This window comes from Mustela erminea, chromosome 7, assembly GCF_009829155.1.
Source record: "Mustela erminea isolate mMusErm1 chromosome 7, mMusErm1.Pri, whole genome shotgun sequence".
Taxonomy (NCBI): domain Eukaryota; kingdom Metazoa; phylum Chordata; class Mammalia; order Carnivora; family Mustelidae; genus Mustela; species Mustela erminea.
This window is the reverse complement of record NC_045620.1, coordinates 130,456,570-130,475,569: the sequence shown is the minus strand read 5'-3', so window position 1 is coordinate 130,475,569 and position 19,000 is coordinate 130,456,570. Positions and strand designations below refer to the sequence as shown.

Here is a 19,000-nt window from a genome sequence, read left to right as displayed (position 1 = left end):
AAAATGCATTCCTGAATTTGAGGAACACTAAGAGTGTTTATTTTCCAGATTTCCCGGTAAATCTGAGGACTGTAACTGTTGCTACAGGAAAGAAAACTTTGTAGCACACACATTTCACAAGGCTAACCTCAGTGTGCACAAAGTCCTACTCATGTCCCAACAATCTCTAATCCTTTCCCAATCAGAATACTAGGTTGCTCAGTCACAAGAGAAACCACACAAGCAGAAAGGTCTCCTGCCTATTGCCTAGGCAGAATGAGAAGAATTGAAAACTAATTGGACATCTAGTGCCCTTCAAGCATTTATTAAAACCAGGGTTTAAGGTAGTTGACCCATAAATAATAAAAACGGACCGAAACAACAGCGTTCAACCGTATTTGTCCTTAACATTTAGAAAATCTGGCAACATAAGGCCCACCACCATCAAATGACAGTAGTCAGGTGGGACTGGGTGGCACGTGTACACTTACAAGGGTCATAAGCTTTCTAGTTGGCCAAAGCCCCCACCGTTCTTGGTTATGGCCCCAAGATTAAGGCCAAGTATCAGCTATAGAAGTAAAAACTAAATGTGACTACACTAAAAAAAAGAGAAAGTATGCCTGGCTCAATTCATTACATTATCCACCTGGTCTCTACAGACACAAGAGTTTAAGTCCTCAGGTCTACAATGGCTAAGATATATTAGCCATCAAAAACAAAAGAATGACTTCAGAAAGTGAGAAACTGATAAAAAGATGAGCATCCTCTAATCTCACCAAGGACTGAGATCACGTCAACTGGGTATAACGCAGCTAGTCCTGAATGCCAGAATTAAATAGAAGAATAAAATACAAAAGCCTGAGAAAGAGAAGGAATAAAAGCACAAGCACTAACAGCACCATGTTAAATAGAGCCCATCCCCGCCTCCGTGATGGAAAGGAGGCTAGGAGCAGAAGGAGAGGGGCCGGGCATCTTCCATTCACGACTCTGGTCCACGAGCCCCGAGATTTGGTGTGAGGTGGGCCTCACAAGCACTGATTCTCATTAGCTAGGAGAACTCTCCCTCCGTCATGCAGAGTTTATAGAGAAAGAAACTGAAGACCTCAAGGGTTAAGACTTGCTGAAGATCATTCAAGTACAGACCGCAGACCCTGGGCTAGAAGCATCTCCAACCCCAACCCGGGTCATTTCCATTGCGCCGTGATCGCTGCCCTCCCCTGGGCCGTAGACCTTCCAGGAGCCACAGGCATGCTCCTCGGGAGAAGTCATGGTCAAGTACACTTGACTGTTTTCCTCACCTACATAATCAGTCATGAGTGATCTGCATGATCACTCCCAGGTGTTATAAATGCTTCATTAACCAACTCCCTTAAAAGGGCTCTGAAAGTAAAGAGGAAGTTTATGAATCTCTTTAACAACAACAACAAATACGGAATAATGTGAAGAATTTAACAATAGCACTGTGAGCTAGGAAACACCGAATGAAGCTGCTAAATTATCCTTTGTTTTACTCATTCTCCCCCGCCCTCCTTCCTTCCTTTTCTTTCTTAGACATGAAGTAGTAAATACATTAACTAAAATATGACCACTAGCTTTTAACCTGGTGAGTTCTTAAATCCCCTTAGTTTTATTTGAAACTGGGATAGCCACACTGCAAACTTAGCATTGCTTTTCCTAAGCATTTTGTTGTAGAAATGTGCATTTACACAGACCCAGAAGTAGAAATTATGGTACGATGATTACCCAGGGGCCCAACAACCAGCTTATAAACAAATATCAACATTCCATACTTGTTTCACGAATTCTTCTCGAATCACTACAATAATCTTGGGAATTTTTTTCCCAGAAGTGTTTTCTCTTTTTTTTTTCTTTTTAAAAGATTTTATTTATTTATTTGACACAGAGAGATCACAAGTAGGCAGAGAGGCACGCAGAGAGAAAGAAGGGGGGAATCAGGCTCCCCACGGAGCAGAGAGGACTCGATCCCAGGACCCTGAGATCGTGACCTGAGCTGAAGGCAGAAGCTTAACCCACTGAGCCACCCAGGCGCCCCCCTAAAATGTTTTCAAGCAGATCCCAGACATGAGATGTGTATACATTAAGCACACACCTCTTTAAAGCCCCAAATCATCTAAGTTTCATACACACACACAGGGAGAAGAGACGGTTCTCAGTGGCAGCTGAACTACAGTCAGTCAGCAATAGACAAGTCACCTACGTTACTTGAGACACACAGGTTTTCCTTGTGAAATAAAAACTCCTCTTTTATTTTAAGAAACACTTCTGAGTGTCTATAGCACAAAGTATTTCTGACTCAGGGAATAATTTATTATCCTGACAGTAACTGTTATACAAGATCCAAAGCCACAGTTAGAAAATCCAGGCTAAATTCTGTGAACAGAGTCTGCAGATTTAGAAGTCTGAATGCTCCCTGGTTGGCCAGGGAGAGAATTTCAGAGTGTGTGCTCTGGCAGTAAGAGGAAATGGCTTTTCAATCAACTGCACATGACAGTAAAAATAAACCTCAAACCTTCAAACCGTAATTCCTCATATTATATTAAGATTTCTCAGCATAAGTGAATAATAATCTTGGTCTCATCTTCTCTATCTGAATTAGGTAGCTCCAAAAGCAATAAAATTGAGCTGTAATTTTCACTTCACTTAAAATGTGTCTGAATTTTTTTTATATTCCTCAAATATGAATGTCATGTTTATTTTAATCATTACAACAGCTGGAATGTTGGGTCAAGAATATATAACTTGGCAGTGAAAAGCAGAAAGCTTTTTCTCTGAGAGCAGGAATAAGACAAGAAAGCTCACTCTTTCTCCACATCCTCTCCAACATTTGTTTTTTCCTTTCTTGAACCCTCTTACACTGTTGGTGGGAATGCAAGTTGGTGTAGCCACTTTGGAAAACAGTATGGAGATGCCTCAAAAAATTGAAAATAGAGCTACCCTATGACCCTGCAATTGCACTCCTGGGTATTTACCCGAAAGATACAGATATAATGAAAAGAAGGACCATATGTACCTCAATGTTCACAGCAGCAATGACCACAATCGCCAAACTGTGGAAAGAGCCAAGATGCCCTTCAACAGACGAATGGATAAAGATGTGGTCCATATATACAATGGAATATTACTCAGCCATCAAAAAGGATGAATACCCAACTTTTGTATCAACATGGATGGGAGATTATGCTGAGTGAAATAAGTCAAGCAGAGAGAGTCAATTATCATATGGTTTCACTTCCTTGTGGAGAATAAGGAATAACACGGAGGACATTAGGGGAAGGAAAGGAAAAGTAAATTGGGGGAAATCGAAGGGGGTGATGAACCATGAGACTGTGGACTCTGAGAAACAAGCTGAAGGTTTTAGAGGGGAGGGGGTTGGAGGGATGGATGGGTGAGCCTGGTGGTGGGTATTAGGGAAGGCACATACTGCATGGAGTACTCGGTGAGATACATAACAATGAATCTTGGAACACTGGAAAAATAAAATGAAATTATTGAAAAAAAAAAAAAGCCCACTCTTGCTAGTTTTATTCAGCATTGCACTGGAAATCCTAACCAGAGCAATTAGGCAAGAAAATAAATAAAAAGCACACAAACTGGAAAGAAAGAAGTAAAACTGTCTCTTTGCAAATGACATGGTATTATATATAGAAAACCCTAAAGACTCCACCAGAAAGCTGTCAGAATAAACAAATTCAAGTAAAGCTACAGGACACAAAAATCAACATACAAAAACCACTTGCATTCCTATACACTAACAGTGAACTATTAGAAAGCGAAATTAAGAAAACAATCCCAGTTATACTAGCATCAAAAAGAATAAAATACTTGGGAATAAATGTAACCAAGGAGGTGAGAGCTCTGTATAAGAAAAGCCATAAAACATTGATCAAAGAAATTGAATACAAATAAATGGAAAGATATTCCATGTTCATGGATTGAAAAAATACTCTTAAAATGTCCATAGTGTCCAAAGTGATCTATAGGTTCAGTGCTATCCTTACCAAAATTCAAATGTCATTTTCCACAGAAACATAAAAAATAATCCTAAAATTTGTGTGGTATCTTAAAAGATCCTAAGTCCCCAAGCAGCCAAAGCAATCTTGAGAAAGAAGAAAAGCTGGGATGCCAGGGTGGCTCAGGTGCTGATCCCAGGGATGGAATCCTGCCTCAGGCTCCCTGCTCAGCAGGGAGTCTGCTTCCCTCCTCTGCCTGCCTCTCCCCCTGCTTGTGCTATCTCTGACAAATAAATAAATAAAATCTTAAAAAAAAAAAAAAGAACAAAGCTGGATGCATCACACCTTCTGATTTCAAAATACTGTTTGAAATGTATGTATGTTAATCAAAATGTATGATTTAAATGTATGTTTAAAATTAAATGTATGTTTATCAAAATAATACCGTATTGGCATAAAAACAGGCACAAAGATCAATGGGACAGAACAGGGAGTCCAGAAATAAGCTCATGCATAGACAGTCAACTAATTTATAATGAAGAAGCCAACAATATAATACACAGTGGGGAAAGGATACTCTTTCAATAAATGGTATTGGAAAAAAATGGATAGCTACTGGACCCCTAATGTACATCATATAGTAAAATCTCCTCTAACTGGATGAGTCTTGAGCATAAGACCTGAAACCCTAAAACTCCTATAAGAAAACAGGGGATAAGTTCCTTGACTGGTCTTAGCAATGATTTCTTTGGATTCGACCCCAAGAGCAAAGTCAAAAAAACCAAAGATAAACAAACAGGACTACATCAAGTTAAAAACATCTACACAGCAAAGGAAACCATTAATAAAATGAATGACAACTTAGGAAATAGGAGAAAATATTTACAAATCAAATATCTGATATTACAAACCAAAATACACAAGGGACTCCAACAACTCTAACAAAAACCCCAAATAATCTAATTTAAAGATGGAAGAAATCATCTGAACAGATATTTTTTCAAAAAAAGACACATAAGTGACCAAAAAAGTACATGAAAAGGTGTTCAACTAATCATCAGGGAAAGGCAAATCAAAACCACAATGAGGTATCACTTCACACATGTTAGGATGGCTATCATCAAAAAGGAATGCTGGGGAGAGGGACGCCTGGGTGGCTCAGTTGGTTAAGTCAATGCCTTCGGCTCAGGTCATGATCCCAGGGTCCTGGGATTGAGTCCCACATCGGGTTCCTTGCTCGGCGAGGAGCCTGCTTCTCTCATTGCCTCTGCCTGCCACTCTGCCTGCTTGTGAGTACTCTCTCTCTCACTGACAAATAAATGAATAAATAAAATCTTAAAAAAAAAAAGAAAGAAAAAGAAAGAAAGGCTGGGGAAAATGTGGACCGCACACAATGACAGGCAGTCTCACTAAATCATTTGGCCTTAAACAAAGAAGGACATCCTGTCATTTGTGACAACACGGATGAACGTGGAGGGCATTGTGCTTGTGAAATACATCAAACACAGAAAGACAAATATTGCGTGGCATCACTTATGTATAATCTTAAAAAAAAAAAAACCTCCTAGAAACAGAGTAGGAAACTAGTTGCCTACAAAGACTGGGGGAGGGAGGAAGTATAAAGAAGTTGGGTAAAAGGGTAGAAACTTCAGTTATAAGAAGTTCTGAAGATCTACTGTATAACATGATGGTTACACTTGGTAACACTGCATTCTATAACTGAAACTTGCTGAGAGAGTAGGACTTAAACATCCTTACACACAGAACAGAAAGGTAAATATGTGAGGTAATGAATGTGTGACTTCAACGGGGGACAATCCATTCATATTGTACACATATACCAAATCATCATGCTGTACAGTTTAAATATCTTACAATTATACCTCAATAAAGGTGAGGCAAATAAAAAGAGAAAGAAAATGATGACTATCACTACCTGCTTTAGTCTACTCTGTACTGTGAGTAGCCACTGACAGGCAGTCTCACTAAATAATTACTTGGTATGTTGTTATCTGCTTGGGTAGGCAACGTGGGACAAAGTAAGCTGGTTGACCAAGACCATTTACACAGTAGATGGTCTTCTTCCACCAGAAATCAATCTATAGCCCTTTTAATTATCAATTCTATCTACCTCCCTGTCTCAAATCTCTTCTCAAAACTTTTCAAAAGGTACTTTCCTCTTACCTCATTGATTCTCTTGCATGGTAATGCAATACTAATACTACTGAAACTAATAATACCAACAGGATTTTAACTTCCACCTCTATTTCTCATTTATTAAACCACTAGCTCAAACGTCCATTTGATCTTTTGTTAATTAAAAACACTAATTAAAGCCTTCTACTACTGGCAGCAATATTTAGAGTGGAATTGTGCCTGCTTTCAAACACTGCAATAAAACTTTTAACTGTCCTTTCTAAAACCATAATTCTTTTAAATGTTAAATATCAGATCTTTATACTGAGATCAGTTTAAATTACCTAACTTTCTTCCTCTGCATATCATCTACTTAGAACAATTAAAAATGAGAGATTTCCTATTTCATTACACCTTTCAAATATACAAGCTATATAAAAATTAAAGTACTGAACTGTAGTGCATACACTGAAAGTGTTCTGAATTACTACGGAGCCTTAAAGGCGAATTCATAAGCCCTGCCCTTCCAACAATCAACAATTATTTATTGAATAAACTCAGTAATACAATATCCCGTGTCAGGCACCATTTTACACTCTGGGGAGTCAGCAACCAGCAAAACATAAACCTCTGCCCTCAAGAAGTCCAGTAGATATTCTTGCCCACTATGGTTTATAAGTCTGACCCCCCCAAATCAATCAATCAATCATTCTCAAAAGCATGGCTAACAAACCTGGGAGCAGCAGAGGCGGGGGAAACACTGCAAAAGTCTGTAGGAAAGAGAAAGTCCTTGGGAAAAAAAAATTGTCCAAGCCAATATTCTTTATAGAAGAACATATATAGCTTTTAATATATTCTTTGAAAGATAATATTATATGGCAAACAACCAGCAGCTCGTTATTTGGAAACATATGAAGGCCATCTACAAAAAGCCCACAACGAACATCATAGCCAATGCTGAAAACCTTTTACTCTAAGACCATGAACAAGACCAGGATGTCCACCTCGCAACTTATATTCAACATAGTACCAGAAGTCCTAGTCACAGCAATCAGATAAGAAATAAAAAGCATCTAAATTGGTAAGAAAGAAGTAAAAAATTTTTACTATTTGTACATGAAATGATATTATATATAGAAAATTCAAAAGAATCCACAAAAACTACCAGAACTGATAAATGAATTCAGTAAAGTCACAGGATACAAAATATACAGAAATCTGTTGCATTTCTATACACTAATAATGAAGTAGCAGAAAGAAAAGTTAAGAAAGCAATCCTGGGGCATCTGCGTGGCTCAGATGGTCAAGCTTCTGCCTTCGGGCTCAGGTCATGATCCTAGGGTCCTAGGATCAATCCCCATGTTGGGTTCCCAGCTCAGTGGGGAGTCTGCTTCTCCCTCTCCCTCTGCCTCTCCTCCTGCTTGTGCTCTCTCTCTCAAATGAATAAATAAAATCTTAAAAAAGAAAAAGAAAACAATCTAATTTACCAAAACAACACAAGAACAACAACAACAACAAAAAAAAACACCTAGGAATAAACTTAACCAAGGAAGTAAAAGACCTGTACCCTGAAAACTATAAAACACTGGTGAAAAAAATAGACAATGACACAAAGAGATGAAAAGATATCCCATGCTCATGGGTTGAGAGAACCAATATTATTAAAATGTTCACACTACCCAACCCAAAGCAACCTACAGATTTAATGTAATCCCTATCAAAAAACCAACAGCATTTTTCACAGAACTAGAACAAATAATCCTAAAATTTACATGGAACCACAAAAGACCCCAAATAATTAAAGTAACCTGAAAAAGAAAAAAAACTAGATGTATCACAATCCCAGAGTTCAACACAAAGCTATAGGAATCAAAACAGTATGGTGCCGACATGCACACGCAAACACATGCGGGCGTGCGCGCACACACAACAACACACACACAGACACACAAAACCACATAGATCAATGGAGGAGAATACAGAGCCCAGAAATAAACGCAAGTATAGAAATTCCTCAAAAAATTAAAAATAGAATTGCCATGTGATCCAATAATTCCACCAGTGGGTATTTACCCAAAGAAAATGAAAACACTAATTCAAAGAGATATATGCGCCCCTATGTCTACTGCAGCACTATTTAAAACAGCCAAGCTAGGGACTCAACCCAAGCGTCCATCCATACACAAATGGATAAAGAAGATGCGGTATATTGTAAATGTTGGAATATTGCTCAGCCACAAAAAGAATGAAATCTTGCCATTTGCAACAACATGGATGAATCTGGAGGATATAATGCTAAGTGAAATAAGTCAAAGAAAGGCAAAATACTGTATGATTTCACTTTTTGAGATTTAAAAAATAAAACAAAGAAAAAAGAGACAAAAACACTCTTAAATACAGAGCAAAACTGGTGGCTGCCAGAGGGCAGGTGGGGAGGCAGGAAACATGTGAGATAGGTGAAGGGGATTAAAGTGTCCACGGATGATGAACACAGAGTAATGGATAATATTGCCTAGTCATTATGCTGCACACCTGAAATAACACACTGTTAACTATATTTGAATTAAAATAAAATAGGCATCATAATGCCAATAATGCAAGCTTCCTGTGAGACCATGTAAAAGTACATATAAGCTAGAAAGCTTTCACAATAATAGGAAATTATTAGATAAGCCATATGAGGCCTTTCAGCTCTACAATTACAGCGCAAAAAAAAAAAAAAATCTATCCCCCATAATTTTTTCCGGGCTAGGCACTATGAGGTACAAATAAGATAGTACGTAACATTCAGATATTTACTGAAGGCATTGATTTAAGAATACTAATTTCATAACATCTTTTTAAGGATCCTGGTACAATGTGCCATTAAGATAGATCAAAATATAAGGAAATGAGTTGTTTGCGTCTCCTTTGTGCTCAATCACAGAGGGTACTCTGATTGAGGAGAAAAAGCCACATTCCACACAAGAGAACTGCCAATAGTAGGGTCAAGGCAACGTACAACTTAAGTTCCTGGGTAGTAAAAAGGTTTTGTTTTTTTTTAAATGGTCTTTCTACACTGGTTGAATAGTTACATTTGCTTATTAATATCCCAAATCAACTAATAAACATAGTATCTAACAATTACACAGGATATAATACAAAGGAGACGCATGAGTAGCAATTCCCAAATAATTCCTGTTCTAAACGTACTACAGCTACGCTGGTCCAAGTGAAATAAGCACCAAATACAAACAGCGAGCATCTGTGGGTCCCACAGCCCAGCCAACGAGAGTCCCAGTGCTGCTCTCTGACCCTTCCAGAACTTGCCACATGATACTGCCAGCCTGGAAACACCGAGAGCTCCTCCCTCTGCATGAGGAACTCTTACTTCCAAATCAACTATCCCCTCCAGAATGAAAGGCTCCCTCTTCCACACCTCAGTGGTACTTCATATGATGTGACAGAAGGGGTCAGAAAACATGTAATATTGTGCTATTTCCCCGCTTCTCTAACCTTCTCCCCCACTACACTGAGGGCTCCTTGAGGAAAAACAATACCTTTTATTCACCTATTTATTCTCTGCTCTAACATTATGCCCAGGCTCAAAGGAAGAGTTTGCTGATTGATTGAAAAAAAAAAGAATAAACACTGAAATGACATGTTATTGTTTTATTATAGTCAACAAAATAAAATTTAAAAAAACAAAAACAAAAACACAGTGAGCCCCTTAAATTTTGTTAAAGACAGTAACTTAGGAGTAGATTCTACTCCTGAAATCAACATTGCATTTTATGTTAACTAACTAGAAGTTAAATTAAAAATACAAAAAAAAAAAAAAAAAAAAAGATAGTCATTTAAATAGTATTAAGGAGGCCGGGGGGGGACGCCTGGGTGGCTCAGTGGGTTAAGCTGCTGTGTTCGGCTCAGGTCATGATCCCAGGGTCCTGGGATCGAGCCCCACATCAGGCTCTCTGCTCGGCGGGGAGCCTGCTTCCTCCTCTCTCTCTGCCTGCCTCTCTGCCTGCTTGTCATCTCTCTCTGTCAAATAAATAAATAAAATCTTTTAAAAAAAAAAAAGGAGGCCAGGGAAAGGATGCAGGGAGAAAAAGCAAAGGAACACTCTTGTGCACTAAATTGGTAACAGACCCACAAAGGCAACACAGTAAATTAGAAAAACCAAAGAACCAAGTACAAGGTAGAGGCCAAGTCACTTGATCTTCCATATGTTTCTTCATCTGCAAAATGAAAACAAACCCCACGAACTGGCAGTAGAGAATGCTAACAGCAAAATTAGTACAAAATACGGGATTCAACAAGAAAGTGACTTTCCAGACATAAACAGTAGTGGTACTGCTTGCTTCTACAGATAGCATGCCAAACCAATTCAGAATATAGGATTTAGCTGAAGTCAAGAGCAGAGAAATAACTAGAACTCAACATTTTAAATATATTAAATACAAACCCAGCAACAAAATGCTCATCCTATTTCTTATGGTTTCTGTATTTTCTGATGATTTCCTTCGCGTTAGTAAAAAAAAATTGAAGAAACAGAAAAATGAGGTTGTCCGGTTCTCCCCAAAACGGGAAGAGAATGATCTGATGCCTCCATATGGGCCAAGACTCTTGCAAGAGCCAGACACAGAGTTAATAGAACCTTCGCCCGCAGAGGCTGCTCCTGAGTGTCTCACTCGCATCAGGATGAAACCGACAAACATCCTTCCCACAGAGCCATTCATCTCTTACTGAGGAAAAAACAATATAACAATGGTACCTGAAGCCCAGAATCAACAGGGCTTGTTTCTTCTAGGATCTTCAATAATCTCAGATTTTTTTTTTTTTAATTAACAAAACAAACTGAAAAGGATATGTTGTGGACAAGGATACAAAATTCACAAGTATTGTAAAACAAAAAACTTCAGATAATATAATGATCCCAGGAGATTTCTTTGGCTTACAAACCCAGATTTAAAAGGACTAGGTTCATTCTTTTTTTTTTCTTTAAGTCTCCTTATTGAGATAATGATATATAGTAAAACCCAGAAATTCCAGCAAACAGTCCCATGAATTATTACTTACATATATGCCCACATAGTATGCAATTAAGAACACATCCAGATGAAGTATATTCAAGGTTCATTCAATTATCCTTTAAAGGTACTCAGGATGAAAATATCTGAGAAGCACAGGTTAAGCTGATGAGTTACCTGTTCTTGTCCTGGGCGACTATAAAACTTGACACTTAACATCCTTAATAATCCCAGTGTCTTTGGTACCTGCAAAATAAATGCACATCAGACAAAGAAGAATTAATGGAATGCTTTTTCACTGTAAAAAGTCCTTTAACATGAAATGCAAACTATAGCAAACCTAGTACTTTAAGAAATAGTTGAGAAAATAGGGGAGCCTGGATGGCTCAGTCAGTTAAGCCTCTGCCTTCAGCTCAGGTCATGATCCCAGGGTCCTGGCGATCCTGGGCAGTCTGCTTCTCCCTCTCCCTCTGGCCCTCCCTCCCCAACAAATAAATAAATAAAATCTAAAAATAAAAAAAGGAATAGTTGAGAAAATCATCAGTAAGTGTCCAAGATCTTGGTGAGACTCTATTTTTATTTGGGAAAAAAGAAATCCAAATGGTAAATTTGTCAACATACACCCATACTCAAATGTTTTTTTTTAATGTTTTGTTTTTTAAATGCACACATAACAAGTCTACTACAATCTATGTGAATTAGAAGCCACTCAAGCTCTTCTCAAATGAGATCCCCCAGGTTATCATTTTTATCCCATCATCATTATGGAAAAGTCAAAATTTCTAGTAGAAATTTCATTCATAAGGAATTGATCCTATGCTTAAAAAATACCCCCCCAAAAATCAACATTTAGAAACCAGTATTCAAAATAATATAACACAAGACTATTTATCTTTAGATTTAAGAGATACATTTACAAAAGCAAGAGGGGGAGAAGGCAATAATTTAAGAAATGGAAAACAACAAGTTTTGTTGGAACTGCAGAGAATTTAGTACACTACTGAGGCAACATCAAGCAGTACAACTGCTGGGGAAAAGTTTGATTGTTCCTCAAAAAGCTAAACATGAAACTACCATTTGACCCCGTCATTTCATCCTAAGTTTATACCCAAAAGAATGAAAAACAGGTATTTAAACAAAAACACTATATCAAACAAAAGTTCACAGCAATACTATTAAGTGGAAACAACTCAAATGACCATCAAAGAAGGAATGAACAAAATGTGGTATATCCCCACAACGGAATACGTGCAGTCATCAAAAGGAAATGAAGCACTGATATATGCTACAAGTTGGATGAACCTCCAAAATATTATGCTACATAAAAGAAATCAGATACAAAAGGTCACATATTTCATGATTCCATTTGTAAGAAACAGAACAGGTAAATCCACAGAAACAGACTAGTGGCTGCCAAGAGCTGGATGGAAGAACATCAGGGGTTTCATACCTTAATAGGTGTAAGGTTTCCTTTTGGGGTGATGAAAATACCCTGGAACTACATCCTGGTGGTGGTTGCACAACACTGTCGATGTACTCAATAACAAGTGAATTGTATCCTTTAAGTTGATTAAGGGTGGATTTTATATTATATAATTTTTCCCTTAAGAGAAAAGGGCAAAAAAAGAGTGCCGTTTTGTTGAGGTTAAAATTTTCCCTACTAGAACTTCGAAGTAGCTAAAGCCATTAGTGATGGCCTAGCTCCCTATCTTCCAATATTTCCTCCAACAAAAAAGAGTAAGAAGATAAAATATGAAGTGCATGGCTGACTCTGTCAGTAGAGTGTGCAACTCTTGGTCCCAGGGTCATGAGTTTCAAGCCCCATGTTGGGTGCAGATATTACTTGGATGGATGAATGGATTGATGGATCAAAGGAAGGGAGGGAGAGGAAGAAAGACTTGTTGATCTACAAGAAAACATGGCCTCAGGGGTGCCTGGGTGGCTCAGTCAGTTGGGTATCCGCCTTCAGCTCAGGTTATGATTCCAGGGTCCTAGGGTCGAGCCCCAAATCAGGGAGCCCGCTTCTCCCTCTCTATCTCTGTCTCTCCAATTACACACGTACTCTCTTTCTCAAATAAATGGGAAAAAAAAAAAAAAAAGTGCCCTCAACTTAACTTGAAGACTGAAGATAACCCAAACTTCAAAATAATTTTAAGTAGAAAAACAAAAGTCACAAGTCCCAGTTGTCATCTCTACTGCTCCTTCCAACTCCCATGTCCCCACAAGGCCTGGTGGTGAGCAAAAGCAGACTGTAAAAATACTGCAGGGCCTGGGAAGGACAGACAAGGGAAGGTAGCCAAGGGATATAACATCCCTCTAAAAACATTGTCACAGTTATCATCTAAGAAAGCTCACCAGACATAGAAAAAGATATGAATTTATACATTGAAAGAGCAAGCAGGGGTACCTGAGAAAATCAGTCCCCCTCCCAAAAAAATCAACTCCAAGAAATACCCCAGGAAAACTATTAAATTTCACACAAAGAAAACAAAAATCCTCAAAGCAATCTAAGCAAAATGGCCAAATAACATTTGTATGTTATTTCTATGTTTCCCTTTGTAGGGAAAATAATTTAAGGTAAGTGAGAAGTTTCAAATTCCACAGACAAAGTAAAGCAATAATAGAGTAGTGGCTATTTTTTTAAGTTCAGTGAAAGGAATGGTAAGCTAAGGATTTTATATCCAGACACGTTTTCCTTCAAATATTCAGGCTATTAGACAACAATTTTGAAGATCCAAGAACTTAAGGACCCTTTAGACCTTCTTAGAACGTCTACTAAAAGAGAGGCACCTGACGGGCTCAGCCAGTAGAGCATGCAGCTCCTGATCTCAGGGTAGTGAGTTGAAGCCCCACGTTGGGTGTAGAGATTATTTAAAAATAAAATCTTAAAAAACAAACCAAACCACATCTACTAGAAAATAGTTTCATCCAACCCAGTGATGACTGGGGACATTTCAACAAAAGAAGTAACGGCATTCTGTAAAAGACACGGACATGGAAGACTAAAGAAAGGTGAGGATAAGGTAGAAACTAACGTGCAAAAATTACAAGTTTTGCCCACGTAGCAATAACACAATTTTAAAAAGGAAGAGAACAGAAAGGGAAAAAGGAAAATCAACTGATTTTTGTAAAAGCAATCAGCAGGGATTAAAGAATACCAACCGGAGCGTCTAGGTGGCTCAGATGGTTAAGCGTCTGCCTTTGACTCAGGTCATGATCCCAGGGTCCTGGGATGGAGTCCGGCACTGGGCTCCCTGCTCAGCAGAGAGTCTTGCTTCTCCCTCTCCCCAAGTCGTGTTTTCTCTAGCTCTCTCTCAAATATATAAATTAAAATCTTTTTTAAAAGGAAGGAGAGTGGGGACCTGGGTGGCTCAGTGGGTTAAAGCCTCTGCCTTCGGCTCAGGTCATGATCTCAGGGTCCTGGGATGGAGCCCCGCATCTGGGCTCTCTGCTCAGCAGGGAGCCTGCTTCCTTCTCTCTCTGCCTGCCTCTCTGCCTACTTGTGATCTCTGTCTGTCAAATAAATAAATAAAATCTTTAAAAAAATAAATAAATAAAAGGAAGGAGCAGAGGGAGGGAAGGAGAGGGAGAGAGAGAGAGACAAAAGAAGGAAGCCAATAAAACTGATAAACGTAAAATACTGGAGGGCACTGATAACATCACCAAGATAGTTTCTGTGAAACGAGGGAGGTAAATTCCCACATAAGTTAATTCAAATTCAAGAGAGAAAAGAAAGAGGAAGCGTAAACAAATACAGGCAGCTCTTGAACATGTTGAAGAAAGGGAAATAAATGGAGGTGGTAACAGGATTTAGCGGGGTCTAAATCCCCCAAAACCAAATGAAAATAAATAGTTTTTATGATGGAAAAATAAAAGCATGTTGTATGCTGGTAAATCTAATCGACTGGAAAATTCATGATGCAGGAGAAATATCAATAAGCAAGAGTGTGAGATCTGGAGGACAAACAGATGGGTTGTCTTAGTTGGTACAAAGACAGTTTGTGTGTAAAAATGAGAGAAAAGGTACCGTGTACAGACAGAGACACAGGAAGGGGGTGGGATCCTGTGAAAACATTTCTCTGATTATTTCTAATTTCTGAAGGAAATGAGATTTCGCAGGGAAACAGGATTCCAAAAAGCCTGTGTTCTTCCCACAAAAACATCCTTCACCCAAAAAGCAGCAATGTCAATAACATAAAAATTAAGTTTTGTTCATTTTTATATATTTTCTAAAATCCTGGTCTTAAAAATACAAACAGATAATAATAATGAACACTAGAGATCATTTTATGGCTTACCAAGGGTCTTCACATATATTAGCTTATTTGTGTCAAAAGCCTTACTATACAAGTGTTAAGTGAAAAACTAGAATTCCAATCCCAGACTTCTGACTCCCAAATCTGGGTTCTCTCTTCTCTCCCAGTTACTGAAATAGAGAATGCAACTTTACAGTGTACTGCCCCTATTTGTGGATATGGCTACATCCTCCAGTACAGTAAAAGCCCTTGAGGGATGCTACCTTCCTATTACCAGAGCAGTGATTCAATGTTGAACAAATGAATAAATAAAACTATCTCACATTAATTTGGAAACTTTAGTCAGTGCACATATTGAATCTTGCAAAGTCCCTTTTTACAACCTAGCAGCCTTGTGAGAGACTAGAATGTATATGTCAGCAGCATTTTTTCATCAATATCCACCCAACACAATAGCAACCTTAAGCAAACGAGTTTGATGAGGGCAGTATCTGCCACCAGACAAAAGAACTAAACCTGTAATTCAAATTACTTCAAGGCAGGGGCAGGCTATGCAGAATGACTGTAAGTTTAGCAGCGGGACACATTTAATAGCCACTAACGTAATTAAAATACACTTGCGGCATTTGAAGAAATTAATCATACAGCCAAGCATTCAGTTTGCAATTTAATGTTTTTCCCCACTTATTCTGTCAGTGCACAGGCAATTTTCTTCTAAGAGACTGCAATCCCGGAGCTTCAGCTGGAGAGAGAAGGACCATAGCAAAGCAGATTCTAATACTTGAGTGAGGAGCAAAGTGAAAGCACAAGAGAATCAAGCCAAGGTGAAGGAAGGTTTCACGGTATGCGACCATACTCCGGGACTCTTCCTTTCCCAGGCCATTCTGTCACAAACACGCCCTGTTATCCTGTACTGAAATGGACTTCCACCATTTGCCTACTTCATCTCTCCTTGTATTCTCCACACTTACCTATTTTTTTCTTTCTTTTTTTTTCCCCTCAACCTTTAATTTTGACAAATCTCATAGCTATGGAGAGGCTGAAGTGAATGCACAACAAAACACCAGTATGCCTTCCGCTCGGGCTCACCAGTTATGAACGCGTCGCCACGCTTGCTTTATCTCTGTGTGCGTACACACATCTTTTAAATTATGGGTCTGACTGGGGCGCCTAGCTGGTTCAGTCACAGAGCGTGCAACTCTTCATTTTGGAGTTATGTGTTCAATTCCTGTGTTGGGTGTAGAGATTACTTAAATAAAACTTAAAAATTATGTTTTTGACTAACCATTTAAAAATAAGTTGCAGACATCACACTTTGATTCAAAAGCCAAAACAATTTCAAACTCCAAGATCTGCCCTGGCGGATATCACAGAAAAAACTACAAGCTGGGTATGGATTAAATCAGAGAGAGAAACAGGACTAACCCTGCAAAAGCGAAATAGTATATTTAATATGTATAAACAACTCCTACCTTTTTATGAATTATGGGATAATCATCAGAGATAAATCTGACAGGACCACTGATCTGTATATAATTTCAATGGGGAGCGGGGAAAGGTACTCAACAGTGACTACAAGATCTGTTCCACCTCTGTTCCCCTATTTTTAGTTCTAGGGTCTTAGGCTCCTTTTCTGTGAAGTGTGGCTACTAACACTCAATGTGGACTCCTCCCTGCACCCTGCAGGAGAAGAGGCAGGATCTAGAATGGATAGGCGGGTAAAGCATGGAAGGAAAAGCACAAAGCACAGTCCTCAATTATAAATTCATGCAGAGGGGCGCCTGGGTGGCTCAGTGGGTTAAGCCGCTGCCTTTGGCTCAGGTCATGATCTCAGGGTCCTGGGATCGAGTCCCACATCGGGCGCTCTGCTCAGCAGAGAGCCTGCTTCCCTCTCTCTCTCTCTCTCTGCCTGCCTCTCCATCTACTTGTGATTTCTCTCTGTCAAATAAATAAATAAAAATCTTTAAAAAAATAATAAAAAAAATAAATAAATAAATTCATGCAGAAATACAAACGGTTATAAGATCTAGTGGTATAAAAACGAGTAAGGTGAGCTAATTAAAAAAAAAAAACAAACCCTACTTTGTTGGGTTAAATTCACAATCACGTACTTCAAAATATGTCAAAAGCTGAAGAAAAAAAAAATGAATGAAGCTTTCAGTCATTGCTTAAGATTTCTTTTTAAAAGTACTTCTTCAGGGGCGCCTGGGTGGCTGAGTTGGTTAAGCGACTGCCTTCGGCTCAGGTCATGATCCTTGAGTCCTAGGATTGAGTCCCGCATTGAGTCCCGCATTGAGTCCCACAATGAGTCCCACATCGGACTCCCTGCTCAGCAGGGTGTCTGCTTCTCTCAATGACCCCTCTCCTCTCATGCTCTCTCTCTCTCTCTCTCTCAAATAAATAAATAAAATCTTAAAAAAAAAAAAAAAGTACTTCTTCATTATTTCCTTTTTTATACCTAACTTTTAACCATTTGTGGTTTTAGAGGATTAATTTAAAATCAGTGCATTTTAAACAAAAATAATAGAACAAATACATTCACTGCAGGAAAAAACAACATGACATATTCACTTAAGTTGTGTTTTCCTTTCCCCTCCTATTAACTGAAATACTTGAACCTCAAGAGGCTGCCAGCCTGTGTGGATTCTCTAGTCATCACTTGGAACAAACTGTCCAGGGGAGTCATGGCACCAAGAGAAGACTTCGCCACAAATAAGGAATGAATGGTTATAGGGTAACCCACAGAAACACCAGGAGTTTACATCTGTTCATGGGATGGTTTGATTATCACAGCAGAACCTAGCCTATACTGACTATTACAGCATACCAGAGTGCTCTGCTACAGAACAAAGGGATGAAAGGCTGGGTGTCAACCAGGTGAATGCAAACCAAAGTATTAGCAAGTGTGCCATGGTAGTAAACAACTTGAACAGGGGAACTTGTGCCGGAGTTTGTACTCTGACTCTGCCACTTACTAGCTCGGTGACCCAGGGAAGTTACTAAACAAACACTCTACTTCCCTCATCAATAGACAGGCTAGTAACAATACCTACCCCAAGAAGTCATGAGAGTTAAGGGAGCTAATACACACCGCAGGAGTCAAGACAGTTGTCAGCCCATAAAAAATGCTGAATAAACATTAATGTCTCAATAAGCAAATGCAAGTAACAGGATTCCTGTTAGGTTCTTTTTCTAATATCTGCCAATGCTGTTAATAAAAATGAAAGCAAGTGAAACCAAAAACACTTTAGATAACTCTGATATTGGAAAGAAGTACTAAAATTTCACATGAAGTCGCTTTCCTCACTGAGACAAAGTACTTCATCCTGTTCCTGCCTGAGGCCTAGTCGCAAAGTGAAATGCCAGATACTTACTGCAGTGACCCTGTCTCCACCATTGGTAACCTGCTTATAATAAGGCGATCCCGAAAGAACTCTCCAGGCAGACAGGCCATAGCTAGAAGCTTTTGATATGCCCGCTTCAGCAGTTTCACATCCACCAACCAGCAAAAGTCTAAAAAAAAAAAAACCAGAAAATTAAGAACTGATAAATTGCGGTCTGAATAAGAGAACATCAAAACAAGGAGAGCTGAAGCAGTCACCTTCCCAAAGAAAAGTAAAGCAAAAGTACTATATATACTAAAATTACT

General features: G+C 38.8%; 1 protein-coding gene across 2 annotated transcripts in view; it reads right to left on the bottom strand.

Annotated features, from left to right (window-relative positions):
• NBAS (NBAS subunit of NRZ tethering complex) overlaps positions 1-19,000 on the bottom strand; it is a 327,228-nt gene that overhangs the window by 256,714 nt on the left and 51,514 nt on the right. For both annotated transcript variants that reach the window (XM_032353267.1, XM_032353268.1), the window contains exons 10-11: positions 18,726-18,864; positions 11,273-11,341 (exon numbers count right to left, since the gene is read on the bottom strand). In XM_032353267.1, the coding sequence (XP_032209158.1) occupies positions 11,273-11,341; positions 18,726-18,864 (208 nt within the window). The remainder of the gene's footprint in view (positions 1-11,272; positions 11,342-18,725; positions 18,865-19,000) is intronic.